General features: G+C 37.4%; 1 protein-coding gene across 1 annotated transcript in view; it reads right to left on the bottom strand.

Annotated features, from left to right (window-relative positions):
• Positions 1 to 10769: 10769 nt before the first annotated feature.
• LOC141354697 (deoxynucleoside triphosphate triphosphohydrolase SAMHD1-like) overlaps positions 10770 to 23190 on the bottom strand; it is a 39429-nt gene continuing 27008 nt past the window's right edge. Inside the window, exons 8-13 of the mRNA XM_073860053.1 lie at positions 22123 to 22214; positions 18151 to 18248; positions 17877 to 18046; positions 13430 to 13507; positions 13244 to 13348; positions 10770 to 10946 (exon numbers count right to left, since the gene is read on the bottom strand). Of these exons, the coding sequence (XP_073716154.1) occupies positions 10770 to 10946; positions 13244 to 13348; positions 13430 to 13507; positions 17877 to 18046; positions 18151 to 18248; positions 22123 to 22214 (720 nt within the window). The remainder of the gene's footprint in view (positions 10947 to 13243; positions 13349 to 13429; positions 13508 to 17876; positions 18047 to 18150; positions 18249 to 22122; positions 22215 to 23190) is intronic.

The raw sequence follows: 23190 nt of genomic DNA, 5'->3' as shown, positions 1-23190 counted from the left end.
AGAAGGTATTTATGTCGAAGTTCAGTCTGTCTACTTTTTTTCACTCTGTGAGGGGTTTTAACGCCGTTTTCTGTATTTTAAAATAATTAAAAAAGATTTGAACAATGTTTTCAACATATAAATACATACATGTAACAGTCAGGGTTTATTTGAACTGTGATGAAATGTTCGCGGAAGAAACATCTGTAGGCCCTCGGTGGTCAAAAAAAAAAAAAAAAAAAAAAAAAACAGAGTAATACAAACCGTAATCAATCTGCCAAAAAAACAATTTTCACAATAATAAAATCATGGCTAATTATAAGGAACTATACAAAATGATACCTGTTTGGAAGACAGAGCGAGGGCAGAGACAAACATGCTCATAAACAGGAAGTAATAAATGGAATTATGTGTGCATATTTGAATACTGTAAAAATATTTCCTTTAAATATATTGTTTGTCATATAAAGTGTTGAGAGATAATAATGTTTTTTCCACTGTTATTGCTTATTTTGACCTGTTAGTGTGGTTTTAAGCGTGTTTGACCTCAAGGGTTTATTTCAGTAATATTGCTGTTTTATAATAATACAATTTACATCAATCCTGCTTCCTTCTCTGTTTATTCATTTAATGATGCTGTTATGTTAAGTCAATATTCAAGTCATATGAATATTCATTTCCTGACCACCAGGCTATTTTAAACATCATTAATCCACACTTACTAGTCTATCAAATAATATCTAAAGTATATTGTTTTGTGAAAAAAATGATGATTTGTTATATTGTTTTTGCGCTTTTGTCAATCACACGATATTTTTTATAGTCAAAAGCAGCGGTCAGCAGCTGCAGCGCGCAAACGGAGTGTGAAAGCACAAAGCGGCTGCTTGACAAATCTAACCGCACACATAGTGCAATAAACACATCAAAGGCCAACAGGCTATGCCATTTGTTGAGGGGTCGCTCACTGATCCTCGTATTTTTGTAAATCCTAGACATGTTGGACCTGTTTGAGCAAAAAGGCTGCAGAGTTTGACCAGCGGGAATCGGCCGCACATCAGGCTGCCAGATTGTGTTGCTAACTCGCAATGTATCAGACCGGCGTTCGCAGCCTCAAAACACTGCCGACCCACCGCGAAAAGTCCCGACTATCCCGATTGCCACTACGCTACTTGAATGCGAAGGCACGAAAGGCAGCCACAGGACAGTGCAAGGGAAACTACCAAACAGATGTCAGCGTCTGATAATGCAGACAATTCGGTGAGAGGATCAAACAACGCTGTAGTTCTGTCACCAGACACGTAATAATCTCCATAAATACTAATATTTCTCTGTTTATGCTTCACTTAATCGGTCAGCCCTGCTGCCGCCATGTTTCCCACGTGAGAGGCCAGGCTATGGGAGTTGTTGGACCCGCCTTGACGCAGTGATTCACAGGGTGGGGGCGTGGTCAACTCGGAATGCATTTTCAATTGAATTTTGCTACATCCGTTGCGCGCTATGTAAATGAAAATGCAATCCCAAGTTTCCCACCCGTAAATGTAAATGCATTTAGGGAAAATTTCATTTAAACGATCATTTTGCTACAGTTTTTGCTTGACTATGTAAAGCACATCTTATCAAACCAGCTAATACATTTCCAATTTAATTTTGCTACATCCATTGCACGCTGTGTAAATGAAAATGCAATCCCAAGTTTCCCACCCGTAAATGTAAATGCATTTAGGGAAATTTACATTTAAATGATAATTTTGCTACAGTTTTTGCTTGACAATGTGAATCACATTATATCAGTTCGGGTAATACATTTCCATTTTAATTTTGCAACTTCTAAAGCATTAAAATATGTATTTAAAACAGGGCTGTAGAAAATGGAAAATGTAAATTAAAGTATTACATTTTCATTTCTATTTTGCACCAAGGATTGCACATACATGCATGGAAAATGTAAACTTAAATACAGAAATGCATTGTCATTTTACATATTGCATTGTCATATTGCATATTACATTCTAAATTGAATTTAGCTACCCATATGCTTCCATAAAAACTTCCCCAGGGCCCTAAAAACCCCTTAGACCCCAGAGGGTTAAGACTACATTTATCTCATCTTTCTCTGCTCTAATAGACGTGTTTTTAAACCTCCACTGTGTAGGATCTACTCCCATCTAGCGGTGAAATTCTATATGACAACCAACTGAATATTACTTTTTAGCCCCCCCCCCCATTCGGAACGCGTTTTTACCCGTACGGTGGCCCGGCCGTGTCATGCCAAGGTTAACATGGCTTCCAGTAGCTACAAAGCAAAAGCAATGAAAAAAATGAAAAATTTGCAATGTCCTTTGCCTGTGATCCGTCAAAGCAAACAGATTTATGTTAAACATGGAAAAAGTCTGATTTTCATGATATGTCCACTTAAAATCACATACAAAAAGCAACCATAAACGTAGCTTATACACTCCTTTTTCATCGACGCGAGGAAAAATATCTCAGGGGCTGTTACACTTGGTATTAAGATGTGTTTTCGTCGATCGGATCACAAGTGGACGAGAGAGACACATCACGTTTACACTTGGTGTTTAAATCCGTCTCTTTTTGTCCATTTTCGACCGCTTCTCTCCAGATTACTGAGGAGATGGTCTGTGGACGAGTCCCCCTCCTGTCATTTAATCATGAGCGGGAGTAATGACGGGTTTAAATGGACGCAAACTAATATTATGTCAGAGTCCAATCCCTGCAAGTAAGCTTACGATGGGCCTGTATGGGCATAGCCTAAGGGCCCTGCAGAGGTTTGCTCACTGGCGAAACGTTGGCCCCTTAGCGCTGGCCCTGCATGGGCAGCCCTCACTTAGCCCCCAGGAAGCCCTCACATAGAGAAATCCCCAGAGTTAAATGAACACTGCTGGATGTATATATTGTCCCAATCTTACAGAGTGTTAAAAAGTAAGAATGAAGCAGAATTAAAACCGCTGTTATCCTCTCTCTCACCATCTCTGTCTGAAATCTAAAATTGCATTTTACATCTTACTTGTAGAGTCATTTTCATACTTTAGGTTGAGATTTTGTTTAATTTAAAGTCACCACTATTGTGATCAGTGTTTGATTTAGTTAAACTTGACTCTTGACTCTTGCCTTGTTCAGTCTTTTGATTGCTATAACTTTGTGTGTTTAAGACATGTTTGTTATGGCAGAGTGTGTTTAAGACATGTTTGTTATGGCAGCATGCGATCCTTTGGTGGTGGTCAGTTCAGTAAATAAAGTCTAAACATCATCATATAAAAACTTATGTTTGCACACTTATCAGAAGGATCTTCCTCTGACAATGTGATACTATAGTATGAGATCCAGCTTTCTTATAGCAGTTTGTCTTTCTGAAGAATTTTGAAACACTGACACTTAAAATTAACTGCTCTACAATGTAGACACACAAATATCAAGAATCAGAGTATGAATCACAATGATGGTGACAATAAAATGAAAAGCTTCATGCTGCTCATCCCGAACTCGCAAAATGCACTGGGGCATGAATAAATAATTACCTTTTTTACCATCTTTGTCACCATTGTTGAGATTCACACTCCGATTCTTGATGTCTGTGCGTCTACATTGTTCAGCGGTTAATGTTTATGTGCAAACTATCAGTCCTTCAGGGTGATAAACTGCTGTGAGGGTTCTGGACCTTACGCTGTAGTGTTTCATTATTGACAGAGAATGATGCTTCTGATGAGGGGGAAAACTATATTAATAAATCTGTTCATTAAATGATTATGTTTGACAATGTTTATGTATCAACCAGCAATATTCAACTGCAACTGCCTTTTTTTTGCTATAACATGTGTTTTAAACACACTTAGATATAGCAGTTAGAAAACACTAACAAGCCAACGGTCAAGAGTCAAAGTCCAATTAAAACAACCACTGATCACAATTATGGTGACTTTAAATGAAACAGCCAACATCTAAACATAAGTTAAGAAAATGACTCTACAAGTAAGATGTAAAATGCAATTTTATATTTCAGACAGAGATGTTGAGAAAGAGGACAACAGAGCTTTTAATTCTGCTTCATTGTTACTTTTTAACACTCTGTAAGATGGGACAATAAATACATCCAGCAGTGTTTATTTAACTCTGGAGATTTTTCTGTATGAGGACTTCCTGGGGGCTAAGTGAGGGCTGCCTGTGCAGGGCCAGCGCTAAAGGGCCAACGTTTTGCCAATGAGCAAACCTGCGCGGGGCCCTTAAACTAGCCCTAAGTGGGCCCATAAAGGGCCATCGTAGGCTTACTTGCAGGGATGCTTATGTTTTAAGTAAACATGTTACAGGTCCGTTTATATGTAAGAGCTTTCTCTGATATTGGTGATTTAAGATCGCTCAACTTGTAAAATGAAACGAAGACGCGCAAGATCAGCGGCGTTAGTTTTATCAATGAAAGGCTAAAAATAGCGCTGTACACCGTGTGTCCGTGCCAGAGGTCAGAAAAGATGAAAAACGTTTATCTCAGCACCTCAGACTACATAAATGGGCGGAGAGACGGCGTGTGGCTGCTCGAACACATCAAACCACATGCGTGTTTACACCAACAAGAGTTTGCATAACCATAGTTAGCCAAGGAACTATAAAACTTCAAGTTTACAGCATATACTGTATAGATGTAAACGAATATGCTTAATTACCTGTGGAGAAGATAGAAAGTAGGCAACTTCTGTGTCCCTTTAGCCCCATCTTGGTAAACTAAATATTACTCCAATATTGACTTTGGTCTTGTTGTTTTTCCTGTTGCGTTAACATTTTAAATCCCCGTATCGCTTCCTTGGCGACGTGTTTTAGTGTCCTCGAAAATAGGTCTTCAACAGGCTTTCAAATCTGCCTCAAATCAAAGCATTAGATCGCGGGATCATCACGATGTGCAGCTGTTGTAAAATCCGAAGGATTCAGTCTACACAGGTCGCATATGCAGGCTGCATACGTCATCAAGCCTGGTTTATTTTAATTAACTGAGCATTACATTCGCAAGTCATAAGCATATTACATCAATTTACAATTAACTAAGAATAAATGTCAGCTTTATAATTGTTAATATTCTGAAATAAGACTGTCTTGATGACGTATACCGCCTACACATGCAACCTCCGTAGGCTTCAGCTAGCGGCCAGCGTGAGTGTAGTCTGAAAGTGTGAAAGGCGGAGCTTGAATTTCAGGAATGTCCCTCGACGGCGAATGTATTTCAAAGATGGAGCCACAACATGGATTCAGCCAGACGAGCGACTCGACCGTATGTATTTTAAATAGCAAATTCTACACTTACGAGAATACTTTGATTAGTGGGTGGAAGTAATTACACATGAATGAGCACATACTTTTGAAAGAAAACATGGGTTTTTGCTAAGAATTAACTCAAAAAAGTACACAGTGGAGCTTTAAACACACTGACCAGGTTAGAACATCCATTCATTTTCAAAATTTTTATTACAAACACTGTAAAAAAATTTTTTAGCTATCTTTTAAGTTATAGTTAAATTGCCAGGGCAAACCAATTTAACTTACTACTTCATATTTTTTATATATTACAGTAAACTTTAAACTAAAAAATTAAAACAGTAAATCGAAATGACTTGTAAAGCTTATATGATGTACTTAGGTGCATAGACGTCTAACTGAGTAAAATGTCACTTTTATAGAGGGTCCTGTAGATGATGATGTTGCATTCATTTGTAGAAAGTTACATTTATGTCGCGAGAGGATTTTGAGACCCCGAGTGGATTTTTGTCATATCCACTTACATTTATGTGAGCGGAATTATTATTTTTTTGCAGTCATTTTAGAAATATAAATATCCTTATATGACTGTTATCAGTCTTTGTGGCCGTGCTCTTACATCTGAACGGTTGCATTTAAATTTGTTATGCATGCACTCATCATTATCGCTGGTCTAGTGGGTAGTGGTGTGCGCAGTGGTTTGGGCAGACGTACTGTCGACGATCTGACTTTGAATACCGACTTGTCGTATTTCTGTTTTATTCATGACAAACATTTGTAAAGTTTGTAGCCTTTTATGCCCAAATATTATGCCTTATTTCATTTTTAGCTGAGCTGCTGTCATCTTTTTGTCCATGGGATTGCAACGTACAGTCCTCTGTTTATTTAATTCTGATAATTTTACAGTGAGTAAAAATTAAATGTACGCATTTACTAAAGTAGCAATTTCCAACAACAACTCTTTTCTTTAAAATATATGCTCGTAGTTGCTGTAAACTTGCAGCAGCACTTTCAGTTTTAGTAGTAAAAAGGATTTAGACCATTTCATGGTGAATCGTAATATCTGAGCTCCATTGATGATGGCTTTTGATAGTGGTTGTGCACGCGCTTAAAGGAATAGGCTACTCTTTTGCCATGATAAACTATGTTATTACCTCAACGTAGACAAATTAATACATATCTATCTTTTTTCAATGTGTGCACTGTACAGCGTGTCGTGAATGTGTTAGCATTTAGCCTAGCCCCATTTATTCCCATGGCACCAAAAAAAAGTTATATTTTGTGGCACCATACTTACTGGTATAACTCCTCATGTAATGTCTTTAAATAGGGAAACACGGAAGTGTTTGGTGGCTTCCCTGTTTGGTACCATAGGAATGAATGGGGCTAGGCTAAATGCTAACACATTCACGACGCGCTGTACAGTGCACGCATTGAAAAAAGATAGATATGTATTAATTCATCCAAGTTGAGGTAATAACATAGTTTAATATGGCAAAAGAGTAACTTAGAGTCAACCCTTAGAGTCAATTGAACTAACTCATATCAGCTGTTCTATAACCGAAAACTCAGTTTACTATCTCAGAGTAAGTCAACCCAGAGTTCAAGTTTTAACTCAGAGTTGGTTGAACCTTCTTATTGAAACAGGCCCCAGGTGTAAACGGTGTTCAAAACGTTTTGAGCTCATCCATTTTCAACCACTTTCAACCACATTCAGAGGTAGTCGAAACCGCTTTTGATCGGATTGCTTTTGTGGTGTGGAGCACATGTGGTTGGATGTGTTCGAGCAGCCAAACGCGACCGCCTTCTCTCTGCCCATTTATCTAATCTGAGGTACTGAACACAGTGTTTTACGTCTGACTTTTTGGCATGAACACACGGTGAACAACGCTATTTTTAGCCTTTCATTGATAAAACTAAAGCGGCTGATCTCCGCAGTTTCATTTTGCAAGCATGTGAAAGTTGCGTGATCTTATTCATCAATTGCGCTGAAATATCTGAGAAAGCTCTAACATATACATGTACAAAACACTGTGCAGCATGTTTACTTACTACAAAAGCAGCGGATTCCAACATAATATTATTTCGCGTTCATTTAAACTCATCATTACTCCCGCTCATGTTTAAATTACAGCACCCACTGTCTCGACAGACCACCCCCTCAAAGTATTCAGGACAGAAGCGGTCGAAAGTGGACAAAAGAGACAGATTTAAATACCAAGTGTAAACCTGATGTGTCTCTCTCGTCCAGATGTCATTTGATCGATGAAACACACATCTTAATACTAAGTGTAAACAGCCCCTTATTTACTTTAACACTGATTCAGTGTTTTTTAACACCCATCTGGGGCCTAGTCCATATGGACACGGCTATTTTTATAGTTTTTCCTCTAAAAAAAATCTGTCCACACATGCTCTGTTAAAAAGAAATCTCCGTCCTCATGAAAAAGCAAATACATGCTATCAAGTGCTGTCAAGAGCATGCCACACGAGCAGGTGGTGATATAACCCAAATCGTAAAGCCACCTTGGCCAATCAGAAGCCTAACAAACGTAACGTCGCAAGGCAAAAACCCCGGTTTTCATGTCTTCACGACAATACTGCAACCAGCGTTTCTTAAAATCCTCACCCTGGCAGGAGTTTTCAAAAATGTTTGTTTCAGTACCCTGATACTGCGTTTTTGTGTGGACGAACGGCCGAACTGTGTAAAAAAGTCACAGTTATAAAAATACCCGTGTCTGTGTGGACTAGGCCTGGGTGTGGATTATATATACACCAAGCAGTGTTAATTTAACACCGGGATTTTGCTGTGTTGCCTGCAATAAAATAAGAATTGATTCATCTTTGTCTGTCATTCTGAAATCAGATCAAATTAATATCACTCAATATTTTTGTTAATATTAATAGCTAAATTTTAAATCATGATGTTAAATCAAAATAGTATAATTCAGTAGTATTAATTGTATAGACGGTTTCATCAGACGCACGTGATAAACGTCTGGATCCGAACTTTAGTTCCGGTTTTGTTTTTTTTAATGGTTTAACTAGTTGCTATACTGATCTCTTGAAAAAAATCCCTCGTCGAAAATAACAAATGTTTTGGTTTTCTAGGTAATCTATGTGTTGTGTTGTTGTTTTTTTTGCTTGTTATATAAATAAACTATACGTTTAAAGTACGTTGTAATTTATTATTAGCAGAGTTTACCGGAAGTTACGTGCGGACCACGACAGCGGCTTGTTTATGTTGTTACTGTTGAAACCGTCTATAGTGCTAGTTCTTTGTCCTGTACACCAAATATTTTGTTGACATTTAAATTATTTTTTATTTGCAAATTGCAGTTTATCTTTTTAAATGGGTTACTATAAAGGAGTTTATTGAGTAATTCTAACTCAATTTTTTTTGTTGAATTTAATTAATGATATTGCTTGTAATCTGTTGCCACAATTTTATTGAGTAGATATGGCACATATTATTTTTGTTATATGTAGAGTGCTAGTTCTTTTTACCATATCATTAACATATCCAATATGTATCTGCCTACCTGGCAAAAACTGTGCGGAGGACCAGGGACTTTGGTTTCTTGAAGGTGCACTAAGCACTGCGGTTCTCTCTCATGGACTTCACTTTCCTTAAAATAAGCCAGCATGGAAAAAGTAATAAAACATTGTCAAAAGTAGGCCTGCAGTTGCAGTTTACACACATTGCATGCGCAGACGCACACGCGCACACACACACACACACACACAAACACACACATTACATTCTGCATGATAAAATATAAAGAAGCACAGTAACCTGATAATTCTGTAATGTTTTGGTGTTAATGTAGGCTAGAAGTTCTCCCAATCTCTCTATCTCTCATCTCTGCAATGTCTATTTTAAACCCACACGGGCACGTCATGCGTTTCTGGGTGAGATGTGTTGAATTTAAACGGGCTGCATAGACCCTTCGGTAAATTCAACTGAGCGCATGGTTACACAAAACAATGTGTGCATCATGCAAATGTGCATCAGAGTTATTGTTGGAGTTATTGTTTGTATGATAAAGCAACATATATCCGACATACAGCCTGAGAACAGGCACTACCCTTCTGGACAGTGGTAAGCACAAAACTTAAAGGTGACATAGAATGGTTGAACGGAGTATTTATCCTTGTTCTGTGATGTGACATGTAGACAAAAATGTTTTGGTTTGGGTCTGTAATGCCTTAGAAGCTTCCTAAAAACCTCTCTCAGAAAGCTCTATTAGGGTGGGGGATTTTAAACAAGTGGTTTTGCACCTATTTGGCTCCCCCTACTGGCTTAACTTGCAATCTCATTACTGATTGGCTGACTTTGCTGCCACTCAAAAAATGTAGCCAATTATTTTAAAGTGGAGGGGCAGTTAGATGCCTGTGATTATTCAACAAAGACAAGGTAAAAATGGTTTTTCATTCTCTGTCCCCTTTAAAAATAGCAAACTATTCTAAATCTCCAACATAAATAAATGTTAAACACTATTGAGTCTTTCTATCACTTAAATATCACTTAAAGGGGACATATCATGAAAATCTGACTTTTTCCATGTTTAAGTGCTATAATTGGGTCCCCAGTGCTTCTATCAACCTAGACAATGTGAAAAAGATCAACCCAGTAACTTAGTTTTGGTAAACCATTTTCTGCAAGCATGTGAAAAAATAGGTCATTGTAATTTGGCTCCTATTGTGATGTCAGAATAAGGTAATACCGCCCCTTTATCTGCACTATCCAATCATGGCAGTGCCATTTAGTGCCGAGATAAAGAGAGAGAGAAAAGATAATTCACAGGACAATTGAATTTCAATTGCAACAAACCACCATCATTGCGATAAGTGTTTGAATTTAATCAGCTCATTTGCATTTTAAAGGACACACCCAATATGGCACATTTTGCTCACACATACAAAGTGGCAATTTTAACATGCTATAATAAATTATCTATATGTTTTTTTGAGCTAAAACTTCATATATGTTCTCTGGGGACACCAAAGATTTATTTTACATCTTAAAAAAGTCTTGTGACATGGCACCTTTAATCAAAGATAGTGATAGAGAAGATAAAGAGAAAGATTGTAGCTTTTAACTCTGTTTCAGTGTTACTTTTTAACTCTCTTTAAGTTTGGGACAATATGTACACCCAGTAGAGTTGATGTAACTGGGGATTTTGCTGTGTGGTCACATGAATTGAATGACAGCGTTTCGGGTGCTTTTCCAGCTCTGAAAACATGTTCTTACATTCATATATTTTACCCTTTTTCTCATAAAAAGATTATCTGACTTAAAAAATAATAATCTCTCTTATTTAAAGTTTAGCTGGTTTTGACAGAGAAGAGGAAAAGGGTCATAAAGAAAGTTTGTATTTTTTGCCAGAAATGCAATTAATGTCTGCATTATCACCTTACAATTTACAGAGATATATATTTTTTCATGTAATTAAAAGAAGAGTGGATTGACAATCCTTTGCAGAAATAAAATTTCAATTATCATAAATAAATCATATAGTTGGCACAGAGGATCAGTGTATATCATTATCAATATTCCATGAACAAGTCAATACCTCAGGCAGTCCAAAATTGTTTTCACGCCACTCATTGAAGCACTCCAGAGCCTGCTTGTAAACATTCTCATCTGAGCCTCGATAGTACACTCGAACAAGTCTTTCATAAAACCTCTTGGGGAGGATACTGGTCATCTGTTTGTACAAAAGATGTCAGAGGTAATATGTTTGTGATAGCTAGAAAAGTTTAGAAAAGAAAAGCAGCTTTACCAAAAATGCAAAAATTTAATAACATTTTAGCATGTCACATGACTTAACTATGGTCCCTGTTTAAATCTGTACTTTTCAATTCAATAGTTAGATGTATCATCCAATTTTTTTATACTGACATGGAGGCCAAGTCAATGACATTTCATTGTTAAATACATTTCAACATAGCATATTTTGTGTATTTACTGCACATTTTGACAAATGTAGTAATTAAGTTATACAAGCTATTTGCACTCTACACAGTATACATTCAATGGTATGGGGTACTATTTTGATCAAGGGTGCCCAACCCTGCTTCTCTACTGTTCTGCAGAGTTCATATACCTCTGGGGATCTTGCTGTGTTAATTTGGTTTTATTTATGTGGGTGTTTTTACTGTTTTATTTAGTGATCGACCGATATATCGGCCGGCCGATACATCGGGCCGATTTTACTAGGTTTTAGGTGTATCGGCATCGGCCGATTCGCGGCTTGCGTTCGCCGATAGTTTTTCCCCGGCATTAATTACAGACAGGCGCCCACAGGCAGCTCTGTGTTGCTGGAGGCTGCCTGCAGCACGTGCAGTCCCCCCCCCCCCACTAGCAGAGCGGAGCGCTCCAAGCCTGCGCTGGTAAGTTTTAAACTTCAAAGCATCTTTTAACTGTTTGACTGAAATATTGCCATATACCTTGAAAGTGTAAACACGTTGCTCTATATGTGCGTGCAACCATAGCTAAGAAAGTTTGGTGGTCATAATGGAAAACGCGAATGCTTATAAAACTGCTTGCCATTGTATTTAGGGAGCTTCAAATAGCTTTTAGGCTAACCGTATACATACGGCAGCTGTTACGAAAACTGGTCATAGGATTAAATAATGCTGACGTTGTTCCGTGATTCCGTGGTATTTGTAGGAGTTTTATTCAGCGACCACCAGTCTGACATTTGGACGCGACGCGTGCTCATAATGCCGCAAGCAAACGCAGGTCATGTGATCAACCGAACAGCTGATCATAGCTGGACATGCTGGGTTTTTAATTCTCATCTCCATAAATATATGTAGTAGTAAAAGGCTAAAAATCAATATCCATTGCTGATAGTTTCTCGTCATTGTGGATAGCGCAGTTCATGGTTGCATACGTTTATGGTTGTTAACGCGGAGTTTCGCGGAATGTTCGTCAGCGAAAAAAAAATAAGGAATTCGACCCAAAGCACTTAGTTCCGAGCAGTTCCCACATGACTTTTATGTGACCTGAGAAGTGTTATTTTGTAAGTTTTGTCAACATTTCCGTTCACTGGGAGCGCAAAGATACATGCACTCTCTCATCCATGTCTCTCTCACTGCACCTCTCCCACGTGCACGCGCTCTACTATCTGACCGAAGTCCGTACACAAATCCTCATGTGTTTGTTCAGTTTTATGCATTTCAAGCGAGCTGAGGCAAACTAACTATCCCTCGCAGTTATTATAGGGCACTAGGGTGTGTGAGATACAGAAGTGGGGCAATCCGCATGTTATTCAGAATTCTTTTTAAGTTGTTTTTTGATCAGTATTGCTGTTTACATTTTCCTGGTCTTCTTATGAAAGACATTTGCTCTACAAAAGATTAAGTTAAGTGCACTAAAACTTAAGACCTAAGCATTAAATAGGTTGTAAATAGTTGGTTACTTTCATGGATAAAGTAAAGTGTTCCCCTTGTTATGCTGCTTGGTTGCTGCTACTGTGTGCAATGGTGTAATTATTTTATTTATATATTTTAAGCAGCCCTGAATTTTCTTACTTGTTCTACCTCACCTGTTTTTACTATTTGTTAAATATAGTTCAATAAATGTTCCTTTTTTAAATGTAAAATCATTGTGTCATTTTTATGATAAAAACTGAATGAGCAAAAGCAGTATCGGCTCCAAATATCGGCTAAAGAAAATCGGCAGACTGTATCGGTCATCGGCTAAGGCTGATGGGAAAAAAATCGGTATCGGCATCGGCACAAAAAAATCCATATCGGTCGATCCCTAGTTTTATTGTTTGGCCTGCCTGTTTTATCTTTTGATTTTGTTCAGCACTTTGGTCAGCTCTGCTGAGAAAAATGTGTAACAGTATATTAATAAAGTTTACTTGCTTACTTCCTAGGGGTGGGGCGAGGACTAGAATTGAAAACCCCTGGTTTATTATATCTTTCTTATATGAGAACTCATAACATGTACTGTTTAACATTTGTTTTGTTCAGTTTAATAGAGCACATGTACCTCATTCTTATTAATCTTGAAGGCTTTTGTGGGGTCACTTTTTTTGTAGAAGTAGACATTTTCAGTGAGGTCTTTCCCTTTCATTCCATGATCCATTTTAACCATCTAGATGAGAGGACATTTCCAAGTAAATAACTCCAACAGAGAGGTACATTTTAAATATAACCTGAACATACAGCAACATACATCAACCACAAAATCTTCTGGATTCATGTTTGGGTTGCATTCTTTCACTGCCTTGCTCCAATTGTTCTGTAGTACATCCTGTAAAGTTTGAAAAGATCAGGGTTAGTTTGATTTGAATTCAAAAGCTAATGAAGTAAAACATATAATTTATAGAACATGTTTCCTTTTTTGCTGAAGGTCATATAGACCAAATGTTCAAAACAAACAGCATCAACCCAGCAACCATGAAACGTCTGACTGTGGTGCAGCTCATGTCTATACTGTCTGGGTCAGTCCATGACCTTCTCAGCTTACAGAGAAAAGTTCTGAGACTGTTGCTTGAAAGTTCCCAACGTTCCCAAAAACGTTCTGTCAACATTAAACATGTCTTGTTTTTTTGTTTACATTTTAAGAATGATTCTGGGTTTCACACATACACTGTTTAGGTCAGCCCAAATGACGTGTCGGTCTGATTACAGTTCGTTTGAGTCAGTGTGAACACAACAGCTGCACTCTGGTGCGCACTAAACGGCCGCTCCGAGACCGCTCTAAACAGGTTGTCTTGGAGCAGCTGTCGCCGAACTCTGATGCGACCCATCTGTGGTGTGAACACTGTTCGACCTCGGACGAACCAAAAACAGGAAGTTCTCCACATGTTTGAGCCACTAGGCCTCCGTCGTGACGTGAGCCAGGTGTTATGTTGTGGGTAAACAACAAATAAAGCCATCATGGTCAGTTGCAGAGATTCGCTGTCTCCTGGCGGTGTGAGCTGATGATTTCATAAATGCATAGCTGTCCTCCACACACAAAAATAGTGACACTTTCATTATTTTTAGCAAACAGCTCCGTAAGAAGGGTTTTAATAGAGTAGTTGTGCAATTTCACGTTAAAGCAAAGAACCTTCGCAAAGACGTGCATCATTTGTCTCCATATCTTGCTAGATTCGCTCTTCCTATCAGGCTGGTTGTCGTTGAAATGTGGGGGGTGAACACAAACCGCACTAACTGAAAAATGATACAATGTAATTTGTTGCACACCAACATGTGTGAAAACACCCTTACACATTCATCAAAAGTTTTTTTGTCAATAATGTATATGAAAACTCTCACAGCAGTTTGTCTTAAAGTTTTTTAAAAATTATGCACAAATATAAAGTTTGAATCTCAACAATGGTGACAAAGAAAAAGTACATTATTTATCCATGCCGCAGCACATGCCGGGAGTCCTGAGTGATATTTGTAATTTGTTGATTCCCAGAATTTTTCGACATATTTACAGACATTGAAAATCAGCACATGAATCATCAATGGTGACATTCTCTCATTTCATTTTCAACAAACCTCCATCATGGTGATCAGTGTTTCCATGTCATTAGCTCATTTGCATTTAAAAGGACACACCCAAAAACGGCACATTTTTGCTTGCACCTACAAAGTATCAATTTTAAAGGGGCCATGGCATGAAAATGTTAGCATTGCCACTTTGTAGGTGTGTGCAAAAATAGGTCATTGAAATTTGGCTTTCCTTATGATGTCATAAGTAATGATGGTCAACCAGGATCTTTTTAAGGATTCGGGTTATTCTGAGTCACTTACTAATATGATCCGGGTTGTGCGAGTCACTTGAGTCATTTGAGTCACTTGGTCAAAATCTCCCAATTGCTACGTCATACTAATGCCAACCGGAGCGGATCCGTTCCGGAGCTTATGGCTATCAGGGAAGCAACTCAGATCACGCTTGCAGCTACGAGTCAGTAGGTGTGTTCGACTTCATGCGGCGCTGCGCAGACCGATCGGTGGCTGACTTGAAGCAGTGCATTCGGGTTAGTAATTTTGTCCGACTTCAGCTGGCGCTGCAGGCACGTGACTGTGTCATATGGTTTTTAAAGGGGTCATATTATGACATATTTTTAAGATGTAAAATAAATCTTTGCTGTCCCCAGAGTGTGTATGTGAAGTTTTAGCTCAAAATACTCCACAGCTAATTTATTATAGCATGTAAAAATTTATAATTTGTAGGCCTGAGCAAAAGTGAGCCGTTTTTGGGTGTGTCGTTTAAAATGCAAATGAGCGGATGAAGTACAACCACTGATCACAATGATGGTGGTTTGTTGTAATTGAAACTCAATTGGGCTGTCAAGTACTTTTTCTTTTCTCTCTTTCTCTCTGCACTATGGCAGTGCTGTGGTTGGATATTGCAGATAAAGGGGGCGGTATTATTGTAATTCGCCTTACTACCTACCTCACAAAACAGGCAAATTCTGAACGACCTAATTTTTCACACGTTTGCAGAAAATGGCTCACCCAATCAAAGTTACTGGGTTAATCTTGATTACATTTTCTAGGTTGATAGAAGCACTGCGGACCCAATTATAGCACTTAAAAATGGAAAAAGTCTGATTTTCACGCTATGACCCCTTTAAGTACCGCGAGAGCGTTTCGAGAGTAGCCGGCTAGCTCAGCCGGTGCAGCTTCTCCAGAGCGGCTGCCCGGAGTTGTGATGACGTAACAGCTTTACGTGATTGGTCGCCTCACTGATGACAACGATCACGTGCGTTTCAAGTTTAATCCAACCTTTAGTTCCACTAATAAACATTATAAATTCATGTTTTAAAACAAGAAAAAATACATTAATATGCATAAATATGTTATATTGTGCCATGTAATAAAATTAAAATAGCAAACTCTATTGGTATTTTAATAATATAGGCTTGTTTCCCGTTATTTTCAGGTATACAGTATAAGCAGCAATTAAATTATTCGATATAAAATGTTTCTGGTTGCAACTTTTTATTAAAAGGTTTGTTTTTATCAAATTCAGCATTTAATTCACTTCATTCGCGATTAATAACAAGGAAACACGGCGCACACGTCACTACGGCAAGCAGCAGGTGTCCGGCTTGACAGCTCTGTCTTCAGTTCCTCCCTCGGCTGCAAGCGGCAAACCTCGCGGATCGGTCTGCGCAGCGCCGGATGATCTCGAACACACCTTATAACTCTTCTGCTCGCAAAAAAAGGGCTCATGTGACCCAAGGAACTCGTAAAAAACATGCATGTCTGTGGGAACATTATCAATTACATAATTTTAAAAGCTTCGTTTAATTTCATAACGACAAATATATCAACACCACGTTTAGAAGATGTCAGGCTTTGTTGACTTGGAAGTGAGAGGAACGTGTCCTGTTTCAGATTGACTTAAAAGATCCACGATGTAGGCTTTGGTTAATGCAGCCACACAGTCACTCATCCGCGCAAGAACATGATCTTGTGAGTCCCAGACAGAGCCGCCCGCTCCTACATGGGTCCTGTGAGTGAACTTCTCGCGTCACTCAGAGTGACTCAGTCAACAAGAGGAGCCGTGTGTCTGTCGTTGGCGGATCTCCCAGCTAGCAGAAAAAAGTTCTAAGAACGTTCCCTGAAAGTTCCCAAGGTTCCCAAAAACATTCTGCCAACGTTAAAAGTGTCCAGTTTTCTTTGGGTTCTGGGAACGTTTCTGTTGTCTGAACGTTGGAGTAATGTTGCATTTTGCCATTTTTAAACGTTATGACAATATCATGTTTGAATGTTCACACAATGTTTAAAACAACAACTGTTTATTATATTGACTTGTTTAATTGTTATGTAAATGATAGAGAAACATTGCATTTTATTATTTTATATAACATTATTTCTGAATGTTCAGTAAATATATTGCTGTAGAAAACACAATTCACTTATTAGGTTTAGATGTTGATGTTTTGTTTCATTTATAGTCACCATTATTGTGATTAGTGTTTGTTTTAGTTGGGCTCTTGACACTTGACTTTGTGCTTGCTGGTTTTTTTCCTGGTTGTGTTGGCTTTGTGTTGATGCACCACATTTGTTATGAACGTGTAAAGTTAATAGTGTAATTCTGTGGTGCATGGTACATAATGGTAAAGATCATTACCTAATTAATTTACTAAATTAAAAGTTTATTCTCTGTCAATAATGTAAATGAGATCCAGCACTTTTGATAAATGAGGGTCATTGAATCTTAGTTTTCTTCGTTATAGCAGATGTATTTATAAGAAACTGCCTCAACAGTCAAAGAAAACTTAACATTTAAATCACAAGAGTCAAGAGCCGAATTACAGCAAACGCTGATTATTATTATTGGTGGTTTGTTGAATTTTCTATATTTTTCAATATTAATGGAGGTTGCAAACTTGATATTTATTCAATCATATAAACATTGACAATTTGTCCGTTTTTAACATTTTCAATGATTGTTTGCTATCTGGGACACCACTTGGATTATATGAAAGTTCATAATAGTTATTTTGTTGTAAGCTTGTTAGCTGTAAGACATCAACTGCTAAATACATTTAAATGTCAATATGTATTTCAATAGAGTTATTAGCATTACTATTTTAATTGTAAAGCATCTTTTATACTATAAACAATTTAATTCACTTGTCCACAGTTTCACTTGTAAACAGTTCTCCTACCTTTTGGATGTTTTCTTTGTCTGGTAGTCTGGCCTCTTTTATAAACTTTGGCAGACGTCTCTTGGCGATATTCTCCAATATTTTTCTGGCTTCCTCCAGCTTCTTTTTGGTATCCTCTGGTAGATTTTGGGTATCAAAGTCAGGATACAAGATCTTCTCCAAAATATGATCTGTTAGTACAGGATAATTTTAAAATACAAGATGTACCATAAGTGAGTATGATATCCCCCAATCCTTTACTTTATTTAGTGCCACATTCATGCTTTCAGCTGACCTGTCAGTCCTGTGTATTTATCCAGTGATTCCGATGTGTTGTCTATGGCATTGGAGATCTTAAAGTAGGCATCAGCTTTTAACAGGGCATCTTTAATCCTAATATAAAAAGAAACTCATCCCAGTAAACATGTGAGCTCACGTGATGATCACAGTGACATCACGTTACTCTAATACTGCGATACAGTCCCAGCCAACATTGCTTGGTGGGGCCAATTTAGGCATCATATGGGCTTGCAATATGGGTCCCAAGTTGGTTTGTCTCCAAGTTCCATGCTGGCCCCATCTGACTTAGCCCACATGAACCTTCTGTAGAAACTAAGCCAATGTGGACTAAACTAAAGCCAACTATGGGTGTGGATGGGTCGAAGAAGTGATAAAGTTAATTAGATAACGCCTGCCGTTAATAAACAGATCACTAAAGAAATATAAACAAGAAGAGAAAAAAAGAGAAAAGACCAGCAGAACCACAACAACTACAAAAAAATTAAAGAAAAATTTCTCTGTGGAGCCAGTTTAGACAGCAAAATCACCAGAGTTAAAGGGGTCATATTATGAGATTTTTTAAGATGTAAACTAAATCTTTGGTGTCCCCCAGAGGTGTAAATGTACTTCGTTACTGTACTTAAGTATTTTTTGGCTACTTTGTACTTGTACTGAGTATCAAAAATATAAGCAACTTTTACTCTCTACTCAATGACATTTTTGATTGGGTATTTGTACTCTTTACTTCACTACATTTTAAATAACACTTACCGTTACTCGCTACATTGATTATTCATCAACGAATAAAAACGAGACGAAAGTGTCAGAGGGTAATGATGGATAGAATCTGTGGTCGCGAGGTTAGACGCACACACACAACTGAGGGACTTCATTTGGCGCTACGCAGGGCAATTGTATGAAATCAAAGTACTGCGAGAGCGAATCAAATGCATATGGAGAAGTCTGGTCTCGCGGTACTTTGATGTCAAACGCTGAATTGCTTGAGTTGAGCCATCGTAGCGAGACATCTGCGTGCTGCGTATGTCATAAACTGTAGAGAAAAGTTCGCGTCTGGTCTGAGAGAAGAGATAAATAGCAAACATATGGATGCATATCACATTTGATTCTGTCACGGGACCCTTTGGTAAACTTTGATGCTACAATCAAAACAAAAGTGAAGCGCGATCGCAGGAGGGTCATCCCGCAACTCAAAGGCAAGCACAAATGCTTTATATACTGATGTTTATCAGCTACATAACTTGATATAACTTACTATATAAGCCTAAATAAACCAGCGATGTCCTGTACTGATTGTGTGAGTAACTTAAGTACACACTCTAAAAAAACAAATGGTGCTATATAGCACCAAAACTGTTGCCCTGGATCGTAACCATAGAAGAACCATTCTAGTGCCATATAGCACCGGTGACGCACCATTGAAGCACCAGTGAAGCACCTGTGTAGAACCATATAGGGGCCATATAGCATCACTATAGCACCACATATGGTTCTACATAGCACTATATGGTTCTACACAGGTGCTTCACTGGTGCTTCACCGGTGCTATATGGCACTAAAAATGGTTCTTCTATCGTTACAATCCAAAGCAACAGTTTTGGTGCTATATAGCACCGTTTGTTTTTTAGAGTGCATAATAAGATTGATAATAAGTGTACAATTTCACTGTCCTCACATTTAACCAAGTATGCTGTAATGTATTTACTGTAAAGAGGGATGCATGACTGAAGAAATGTAGTGCACTTAATGTGAGATAGTGGTGTTACGTTACATCTACTACATATGTTTTCAATTAATCTTTCAAATGAACAACTTCACGTTTTTAATATGCATTATCATATTTCTGTTACTGTTACGTAACAACCTACGGGACTCTAATACTGGAACTTCTGAAATATTAAGATTATAACTTTTTTAGGATATGCCTATATAAGAATATTTGGTAACACTTTACAATAAGGTTCATTAGTTAACATTAGTTAATGTATTAACTAACTTGAACAAACCATGAGCAATACATTTGTTACAGTATTTATTCATCTTTGTTAATGTTAGTTAATAAAATTTAAGCTTTAATTGTTTGTTCATGTTAGTTCAGAGTCCATTAACTAATGTTAACAAGATTTTAATAAAGTATTAGTAATTTTTGAAATTAACATTAACAAAGATTATTAAATGCTGTATAAGTGCAGTTCATTATTAGTTCATGTTAACTAGTGTAGCTGACTAGTGTTAACTAATGAACCTTATTGTAAAGTGTTACCATATATATATATATCACAAAGTTAGGCTATATATTTGTCAGCATGGCACATTCAAGTACACAATGACACTAGACTAAAATTAAATGGGTTTAAATTAAATGTAGATTTCTAGACTAAAATCTCATGGCATTTAGTTGAATAAAATATGACTAAAACTCAATTAAATTTTAGTCAAAAGACTATGACAATGTTTAATCTGTGTTTGTTCTGCCAGGTCAAAATTTGGAGGTGTTTGATTTCTTTTCTATATTAAGTAAAACCTCATGAATAAACTTTCTTGGTTTTCACTGACCTACAATATCTCTTTGTGTTGAGGACTAGTGCATCTTTGAGCCAACATTCAGTACGAGTAAAAATACTTAAGTACTTTTAAATTGGGTCACTTTAATACTTTTACTCAAGTTGTATTTAAATTGGTAACTTGTAGTGGAATAATTTTTACAGTTAGGTATCTGTACTTTTTGTCATTCTAAAGAAATTTGAAACACTAATTTAGACACACAAACATCAAGAATCAGAGAATGGATCTCAACAATGGTGACCATAAAATGATATTCTTCATGCTGCAATGCATTCTGGGTATCAATCAACAAATTACAAATCTTATCCAGAATTCCCAGAATGCACTGCAGCATGAAAAAAAATCATGAACATTTTGACAATTTTCTTTGTCACCATTGTTGAGATTCCTACTCTGAGACTTGATGTTTGTGTGTTTAAAGTGCACCACAGTTAATTTTTAAGTACACATTGTTTTAAAATCTTCAGAATGACAAATTGCCTTGAAAGCGCCAGATCTCCTATTATAGTATCACATTAACAAGAGAGAGAGAAAGAAAGATACATCTGATAAACGAGCAAACATTAAAGAAATAAATACATTTTCTAGATGAAGATGTTCAACATTATGTAGTAACCACCATAACAGAATTGCAACATTGTATTTTGCTTGCAATAACAAATATAACACACAGTATTGCTAAAACCAAGTGTCCAACTAAAACAAACACTGATCACCATGATGGTGACTTTAAATAAATCAAAGCCAACATCTAAACCTACGTTTATAAATAACTTTACAAGTAAGATGTAAAATGCAATTTTAGGTTTCAAACAGAGGTGGTGTGAGAGAGGATAAAGTTGGAGAGTGACTCTTAATTTAATTTGTGTGGAACACTGAGAAGCATTAATTTAACTCTGGGGATTTTGCTGTAAACATTGGCTACTCCAAGAAATGTTTATAGAATGTTTATAGTTGTTGTGGTTCTGCTGGTGTTTTCTCTTTTTTTCTTTTTGTTCATCTTTATTGATTTTTTGTTCTTTCTTTATTGATTCTGTTTATTAACAGCAGGTATTTATCATTAATGGTCAATCATCACTTCATTCATCTCTTCATTATCTAATTAACTTCATCACTTCTTCAACCCAACCACACCCATATTTGGCTTTGGTTTAGTCCACATTGGCTTTAGTATAAGGTTCATGTGGGCTAAGTCAGATGGGACCAGCATGGATCTTGCGGACAAGTATGGTGCCTACATTGGCCCCACCAAGCCCACATGTATGGGCAACACAAAGTCATTATTGTATTAACTCATTTGACCAATGAATGCAGTGATAGACTATGATCATTATAATGTAGCTAAAAAGCAAAAATTAATATAAATAATTAATGTTATTATGTGTGTTAAAATTAGACAACTCACATTATCTCAATGATATTGACCGTCTTGTGCTGGTAGGCCTGACGATGCAGATTATATCGGGTGCGAAACATGTCATAAATATTGTCTCTCTCCTGTAAGAAAAAAAAACAATTGACTGGTTTTATAGTGCAACTAAAGCGAATACTAATCACCATATTGGTCACTTTAAATGAAACAAAACATCAACATATAAACTTAATAAGTGAATTGTGTTTTCTTCTGCAATATTTTTATATTCAGAACATTCAAGAAATAACTGAATGATATGGTGAAAATATGACTGTGACAGTAGGAGACATTTCACAGGAGGCAATTGATGATCTTTGGAGACAGAAAGACTATATATCATCTCAAAGTTACCAAAAGGGCCTTAAAGGGAAATTCCGCCCTAAAACGGAATTTAGGGTGTTTTTTCGTTGTTAACGAGTCAAACTTTCATTTAAAAGCATATTTATGACTGAAGAGCAACATTTAAGATATTTAAGATGTTCGTTTTCTGGTAAACTGGCCTTTGAATGGGAGTGAATAGGGCATGTCGCATGAGTGCACAAAATCTCTATTTTTACAACACTAAGAAGGCTCGACACAACGTGATACTTTACTCGAAGTATCACGTGGGTCTCTACACATGAACGCGAGCATTGAGAACATTGTTTGTGTACACAGATTTTAGTAAAAGCGAAAAGTTTGGAACAACTTACCGTGCTGTTAAACTGCGTCCCGCCGCCATATTGCCAGTCATGAGCAATCGATTTCAGAATGCGATTGAATGGACTCCATAGGACGCTACTTTTTCAACTACAGGGTCAATATTGTTTTTCACTTGAGACAAAACAACAAATTATCCGTGCATTTATATGGAACTATGCTTTAGGAGCTATCCATCTTTACTCTCCTTCCTCCTTATGTCGCATTCTGAGATCGATTGCTCATGACTGGCAAGATGGCGGCGGGACGCAGTTTAACAGCACGGTAAGTTGTTCCAGGCTTTTCGCTTTTGCTGGAGTCTGTGTACACGGGCAATGTTCTCGGTGCTCGCGTTCATGTGTGGAGGCCCACGTGGTGCTT

Source organism: Misgurnus anguillicaudatus, chromosome 3 (genome assembly GCF_027580225.2).
Source record: "Misgurnus anguillicaudatus chromosome 3, ASM2758022v2, whole genome shotgun sequence".
Classification (NCBI taxonomy): domain Eukaryota; kingdom Metazoa; phylum Chordata; class Actinopteri; order Cypriniformes; family Cobitidae; genus Misgurnus; species Misgurnus anguillicaudatus.
Note: the sequence above shows the minus strand (reverse complement) of the source record. Positions and strands in the feature narration are given on the sequence as shown.